General features: G+C 29.9%; 1 protein-coding gene across 1 annotated transcript; it reads right to left on the minus strand.

Moving 5' to 3' along the window:
- Positions 1 to 408: 408 nt before the first annotated feature.
- LOC114752552 (GDSL esterase/lipase EXL3-like) lies at positions 409 to 5,495 on the minus strand. Its single transcript, XM_028941290.1, has 5 exons — positions 5,183 to 5,495; positions 4,307 to 4,437; positions 3,979 to 4,212; positions 1,574 to 1,829; positions 409 to 602 (listed from the first exon to the last, which is right to left on the minus strand). Exons 1-5 carry the CDS (start codon positions 5,493 to 5,495, stop codon positions 409 to 411), a joined length of 1,128 nt encoding a protein of 375 aa, XP_028797123.1.
- Positions 5,496 to 8,316: the final 2,821 nt, after the last annotated feature.

The following is an 8,316-nucleotide window of genomic DNA, read 5'->3' on the forward strand; positions in this document are numbered from 1 at the left end:
CACTTAAAGTTATGTTTTTTTTTAGCCAATTACATTATCAAACAGGGATATTACCAAATTTTTCTTATAAATTTGGAAGACACAATGAATTAGTATCTTATATTTAGAATCAAGTCTAATTAGGAAAAAAAAAAAACTAACACGATTTTGGCTACTGCTGACAATAGAGAACACAACAAATAGACTCTTACAGTTTATTTCAAAGGCCACGATTGATATCTAATGGTGGCTTATAAATAAATCACCAAAATGATCTCACTTATCACAATTGCTCTAGCTGATACACATTTGCCGAATATTATTTACTAGCTGGGAAGGAAAAATATAAGGTTTAAGTAATAATATAATAAACAATAATATAATCTGGATGGACTATTTTGGATTATTTGTGATAGGAAAAAGGTATGTTTAGAAGAAATCCTTGATTTTGGGGTCAAGCACAAGGGAAGCAAGGATGGAATAGGCCTTCTGTGTTGGATGGTAGCTGTCCCAGAAAATGTAGGCTGAGTCATTTGAACATAACTCTAGAGTGTAAGGGTTGCACGTAATGCTCACCTCTATGTCTCCACTACCACAGCATCCTTTCTCTGTTACTTCAAATCCTAATATCAATAACCAAACGTACAGTAAATTTGGTTATGCAACCTTATCAAAAGATGATCAAATTAGCGGTTGGTGAAATTTCAATTAAAATTAGCAAACTTGATCTCTCATTATTTCCTACTCCTCAGACTCTTACCACATCTCGTGTAGTGTACTCCTTTCCGTCGTTATCATAAGACATCATTTATAAGAGATATATAGATGGTCCTGGTTATATACTCATATGGTTTTTTTGTAAGTCTCTTTCAACGTGTTTAATATAAAACGAATCTTAAACCTCGTTAATTCTACTTTAAAATTTGATAACTTTTCAATTTTATCCTTATTTAATATATCCACTTTCTAATAAAAAACAATCTATATAATAATAAATGAAGGGTAAATTTATACATTTATACTAAAAATTTAATAAAATGATTTATGAATAGAACAAACAAAGCCTTTTTTTCTTAATATTATAAACAAGACCAGAGGAGTAAGTCATTTAATGGGAGTTTACTTAAGTTTTTTCAATATCATTCATATTTAAAGTCATTAACTATATGTAATACAAAATCTGAATTTTTTTTTCTATTTAAATAAGGGTAAAATACAAAATTTATTGCGAGAATTGCAATGAAGTCCTAAAGAAGGGATTTAATTATCTAAATCCATTGACAACTAAAGAGCATGCAATAACAAATTATAGAGTAGGGAATGATAATAGGTTCATGCTGGTCACTTGTCATTGAAATTTCTTGGTAATTAAATTTCTCTTTTAGGACCTTATGATAATTCTTCCAAATTTTAATTCTATTTTTAGATAAAATTAATGACTTAACCACCTCTTCTTGGTTTCGATAACATATATAGTTGAAGGTACGTCAAACATAACAAGTTACTGAGGAGGCTTCTAAGCTAGTGTGTGCTTTTGGTAAATGCATTGATGATGAGTTTGGTGTAGGGAAGTGGAATGTGAATATATACTGACCATATTGAGCTGGATGTTGAAGCATATGAAGAAGTGAGGTATAGCAATCCAAGTAAACAAGCCTGGCGTCTGGCAAGTTTTTGTTAAGCATATCAATCTGAGAGGAGAGTTTAGAGTTAAATAGGACAGCTGCTTGGTTCTCAAAGTCTGAGCAATCTCTCTCTAGGCCTCCTCCTATTGTTCTCTGTGAGGGCACACACCCTAAAACGGGTAAGTTGAACACCCCAATCCTTCTTGCTCCTAATCCATAAAGTTCCTGCAAACACATCCACACATATATACAATTCAGTTGATGATTGTGACTCAAAAATAGTGAAAATATATTAAAGTTTTAAGGTTTAAAAAGAATAATGTTTTCTTTTAGGGAGTATGCATGGGGTTTTATCAATTACAAAGATTTGGACATTGGGAAAAAAGGAATAAAAATAAATAGCAACTATATATAACAAGTATTTCCATATCATTCCTTAATTAATATAAGAGCTAGATAATTAATTTATAGGTACTAAGAAAATTAGTTAAATTAATTATTTGTACTAAATATGTGTTTGTTCTTCTACAATATTCTTTTATAACCATGTGTATTAGAAGTAATTATCACTTCATGGAACCCCTTATTATCATGTGTAATTAATAGGAATATTTTGAAAAAAAAATTACAAATTTAAAAGATAAAATAAATTGAGGTTTTATATCCTAGGCAAAAATAAATCTCTTGTCTATCTCTTATATTTAAGATAGGACGTAGTAATAATAACGTGAATGAATATTATTTTTCAATTTTTATAAATATAATAAAAATGGTGTATACTATATCTCTAAAAGTATTCCGGTTTAATTTTATTGACTATACCAAGGGTTTGATTACAGTTTTCCCATTGACTAAAAACTTGGAAGTTGAGCTAACGGTGGAAATAAAATGCCTTTGAATAGTAACAGTGGGCAAATGTCATCTGCCAGCCTCATTATTGCCATACTTGAAAACATCAATATGCATGTGCTAGGGTTGAAATTGAAGAATCAACACTTTAGATCTTGATTTTGCAATATATTGTTTTTATTCCCGAGTGCACATGGAATAAGAAATTTTTAGGTGGATAAATTCAAAAATAAAAATATGCATGGCATGATAATGTTGGTCACACTAAAGACGTAAATGACCAGATAAAAATATTTGTTTCAATCGACATTTATCAATATCATTAAATTTGTCTTATAAAACTTATATAAAACAACTATGTGAACAGCGTGACTCAACCTCAAATCTTCCACAACTTGGAAGTCCTTGCATATGTATTTTAGGGTTTTAGTCGTTATTTTTTTCCCTCAAAGTATTCGGCTATTCGCAAAGAAATTATAGGTATCTAAAAGCATTTTTTGACTTAATATTACCTTAAAAGTGTTTAAAAAAAGCACTTTTATTTTAAAAAAATCAATAATGGATGGTGTTAGTTTTTAAGAGTTTAATATTTAACGGAAAGGGCGGTGCTGCTCTTATTTTAGCATGCCTGGGCCGATATTAACTCAAAAATCTTTTGAATATTCTCAATTTTCTAGCAAATACTTTCAAGATAAAAATGACCCGTAACCTTATCTTACTTCCGGTCCTTAATAAAAGACCTCATTTGACTTTTACTTTAATCCTAAATATAAGACCCCAATCTACTTTATCTTTTATTTTTTTTAAAATAGTCCTTCTAATAATAATAGTTCTAACCACTGTTGTCAAACTCACGAGTTGACTCTCCGAGTTTAATATTTTTACGTTTTCAACTAACAAAAGCATGTCAATTCACTCATAAACTCATGATAACTGTAAACTCAGTTAAACTTACTAGTTCATTTACTGAGTTTACTATTTTTAAGTTTCTAGCTTGCAAAATTGTGTCAACTTGCTCTTAAACTCATACTAAATTTTTGGATTAGATTATGTTTAGTGACTTTATATATGAATATGAATTTTATAAAAATTTCTTTGTTGAATGTGATAAATTATGAACATTGATGGATATAATTTCAATTATTTAAATTTAAACTATATTTAAATGAAATTGTTCTCATTTTTTATATATTAATTATTTGATTATATATTTGTAATACTAGTTTATTAATAAAAGTAAACTCTTATGAGTTTACAATCTGATTTTACAATCCGAGTTTACATCATTATCACGAGTTTGTTTAAACTCATGAGTTTGACAACCTTGGTTCTAACCAATAAAATTAATTAGCAAGGATATTTTAAGAAAGATAATACCTATTTATTACAAACAATCAACTTAACTTATTTTCTTAATATACTCAAATTAGTTAACTAGCTCTTATATTTAGGATCGGAAGTAATATTTTACAACAAACATGTCTTCAAAAGATATCCAAAAAATAGCATAATGGAGTATACATACTTGGAAGAAGCTTGAGGCTTGGGCAGCCATGAAGTCAGTGTATGATGAAATATCATACTGAGCTCTCCTGATGCCATATTGAGTATAAGTATTGGCAATGTCATCACTTCCTATACACACTATGTATATGCTCTTTGATACAATGCTTCCTGCTTTGCTTTCTCCAACTCCTTCTTTTATCTTCTTCTTGTACTCTCTGAACATGTCCAGTTGACCTGATAATGGTATCACCGACTAAAACAAAAGAGGCAAAAAAAAAAAAAAAGCATCAGAGGAAGTTCCAAGAAACTATAATTATATTCATGGAAGCTATAATTATAGTATATACCACTAGTTCTGCAGTGAGAGGATCATATCCAGCACCACCAGAAGCAAAGCTCACACCAGTGAGAAGATCATCTAGTTTCAGATTAGGATCAAGATATGGTGGCAAAAGTTGCTTCACCCCAAATTTTGCAGCTGTAAAAGAGAAAAGAAAACACAATAATAACCATGTAACACGAAGAATATATATATATATATATATATAAGAGTAATTAAATCAGACCAACCTTGAAGTTTTCATAAATAATAATTATTGTTTAAAGTTAGTAAAAATTTAAGCAAAGTTTATTATCAGCAATTGGAATAGAAATTCTAATTTTATAGATAAAATCAATCAATATAAACCAAATCTATTAAATCCAACACAAAACAAGTGGAGACAAAACCAAAACCGCGCCAACTATATGGCAAAATCAATTGGATTAGTTAAACATGATTTTAACCAAAAATGGCAGTTAAGAAAGCATAAGAACATTCTTACCAAGTTCCTTAGAGGCATATCATTTAGGAGACAAAATTGATTAAAATTTTATATTTAAAACCAATAAAAAGCTTTATACTACTTTTCTACTTTTTTGATAATAAGATTCAAATAATTGAATTATGTAGATTGAAACGTTGGTTAAAATTGATTAAAGGCAAGAAATATGTAAAAGAAAATCGTAAGTTATTTTTCAGAAGCATTTTCGTTTTGAAAAAGATAGGTGTGTGAGAGAATGGGTGAAAATAGAGACAAGAGAGAATGCGTAGACAAAATAAAAATGAAAAAAAAATACATTAAATGTTTGGACATCCTCAAATTCAAAATGTAGCTCATAAAAAGTGATGGGGGAGAGTAGTTTTTACAACTAAGACCGAAAGAGTACCAAATTTTACGTACCAATGATATCTGATGGCACCAAACCATTGCTAAACCTCCCTGTAGGAAGATCTCCGGTACCAAAATCTTTGCCATAAGGTAAGAAATTGCACTTAACCAAAGTGGTTATGAAGTTATTGTTACCAGCATCAACAATGGAGTCTCCAAACACAATTACCGCTGGGATTGTTTCATTGTTTGGTAGACTCACAACAGCAGAAGAAGAAGAAGTGCTTTGTTGAAAGATGATGAGTACGGCACAATACCAGAGAAAGACGACCACAGAAGGAAATTGAAGATGAAGAAGAAGACGACTTTGAAACGGACACCTCATTATGTTTCTGTGATGGATGAACTTTAATGTTTGCCCACACTTCGATGTAATCTCTCGAAATTAGGCAATGGACGTTTTCCAATGTGGGTGTATGTGTTTACTCATCCTGGTGCAAGCTATTTATATAGGACAATGGCCTCTTATGTTACTGTTTTTATTATTATTATTATTATTTGGCAGGATCTGATGTGTGTTTTAAATTTAATAATAATGTGGGTGAGCGAATAGAACAGCCAAGACAATTTGAGCAAAATTACTTTTGGCACAGACACATACGTATGCATATTATATGTATATATATGTTCCATTACAAAATGTTCCATATTTCATAGTGTTGCCCACACCTTCGGCACATGTTTTGCTTTAAAAAAAAAAACTTTTTATGAACATCTTTCTTTTCATTTTTAGCACATTGCAAGAAATGAAGTAAATTTAATCTGTACATATATAGTGGCGTAGATTCAAAATCTCCTAATAATATACATATATATTAGGGTTAAAATGTAAATTTATCGCAAAAGTTTTCACTTAAGTGCATTGGGTATTGAAAAGTTTTTTTGTGTGCAAATTTAATTTGTCCCTAAAGTTTAAAATCATAGTAGTGTTACCCTTGTCATTAAAATGTTAATGGTCAATGTTTTTCTTTTGATGGTCAATGTTAGTTTTTTAATAACATGGGACAATATTGCAATGTTTTTAAATTTTCGGGGCTAATTTGCACTCAGAAAAATTTTGGACGCCCAATGTTTCTAAGTGAAACCTTCAAGACAAATTTACATCTTAACCCTATTATTTTTAATTGAGGTTGTCAATCACGGTAAAGAAATGTGTTTCGTACATAATTGCCTTGTGGTGTGGCACCAAAATGTTTGTGATCGTTTGTAAATTGATTGAAAGCAACGCGTAACAACATGAGACACACGCATGAGAAAATACGTCGAATGATAACTGTTTGCATGTAAACCCTTTGGATGTTAGGCACTATTTGCGCTGGTAGTGTTTGAACCAAACGCAACCCATATTAGAAGGAGCTACTAGAATCTGAAATATAATAACAAAATTTAGATCAACCTCCTTATATTCAATAAATCAAATTTATTGGGAAATTTTTAAGTGTATGTATTTTAACAACTAATAAAATAACAAGTGTTCATATTTCGTAGGTGAATTTATAAGTGCACATATATACTTTTTTTTGTAAAAATAATTTAAGTGAGTTGAGGTCCGAGACTCATTAGGACCAGGACATCCCTCCAAACTTAAAAAGCATTTATAAAGTGCGTATACATATTTTAACAACTAATAATAGTAAATAATAAGTGTGCATAAGAAAATTTATAAATACTAATTTACATTATAAGAGCTTATATAAAAATTTGCACGTATTTAAAGGAGAATTTACAAGTGAACATTAGCATTTTAACAACTAACACAAAATAATAGGTGTGATTAGAAACTTAACCTAATAAATGCAAAGAAAACAACTTGACTTAAGTTTTTTCCAATGTAAAAATTGGTTTTTCTATTTTGTTTTTTCCCCTCTATTTATGATATCACAATATTATTTTGTGGAAACAAATACTAATGATACCCACATATATGTAAGTTTTTTTGTTTTTGAAAACAAGTATTAATTCTACTTGGGAATCTATATTATGATGATTTACTTAAGGACAAAGGGAAAATAAAAATTAGGACTTATGTTTATGGACAAAGGAAGTATAAATGAAGATCATAATCAACAAGCTATTGATTTCTATAGTGATCGTCCTCGGACGCGGCTTCTCTCTGCTGTCCTTATGGTCCGCTGCCCTCCTTTACTCCCCAAACCGCGCGGTTGTGGATGAAAATAAGGGAGTGTCGGTGCTTTTTTATTTTTTTAAAAATATCTATCATCTTAAAATGTTTTTTTAGAGCTATTTGTTATCCCAAATTAATTGTTAGAGTACTCAGTATTTGAAAATATTTTTTGATTGCATTCAACATCTAACATCTATCACTCAGAAATATTTTTCAATACCACCTAGTATACTAAAAATTTTGCAGTGATACCTAGTATCTAACATCTATTACATTGAATTATTTTTTCAATAGCACTTGGTATCTTAAACTAAATTTTAGTGTATTCAACATCTTAAAATATTTTTTCAATGAGACTTAGTATATTGAAGTAACCTTTTGTGCAATAATTTAGCATGCTGGATGTATTAAAATTTAGTTTATTATATTAGATAGTACTAAGAAAAGAAAATACTTCAACTCTTTAGTTGTCATATAGTGGGTGTCAATGAAAAGATATTTTAATTCACTAAGTGGATCAAAAATTATTTTAAAATAGTAGGTGTTACTGAAAAATACTTCAAAATAATAAATGTTAGATATTGGTGCTGCTAATAAAATATTTTAAAATGTTGGGTATACTAATAACTAATTTAGGATACTCAATAATACTAAAAAAATATTTTAAGATATTAGATTATTTTAAAAAAATTAAAAAAGTACTGACCCTCGATTGTTTTCCCCCAAAACGGCAGAGTTTTGGGAGCAAAGGAGGGCAGCGGACCAAAAGGGTAGCGGAGAGAAGCCGCATCCATCATCCTCACTAGAATTGGCGTCGATCATATTCCCTTGGGAAAATTGCAAATGAAGACCCCCAAATATGTAAAATTGTAATTTGAGATTTTTAATTTGGAAAATAGCAAATAAGGACCCGGTCTTATTTTTGCAAATATGAAATCGTGGTGAAATGCTTAAAATCCCATCAGCCAAATGACAAGTTGATTATGAGAAATAACAAGTTCACTTTAACGAATGACAACTT

The sequence above is a fragment of the Neltuma alba genome, unplaced genomic scaffold, assembly GCF_004799145.2.
Source record: "Neltuma alba isolate B1F8T4 unplaced genomic scaffold, ASM479914v2 tig00007437_pilon, whole genome shotgun sequence".
NCBI lineage: Eukaryota > Viridiplantae > Streptophyta > Magnoliopsida > Fabales > Fabaceae > Neltuma > Neltuma alba.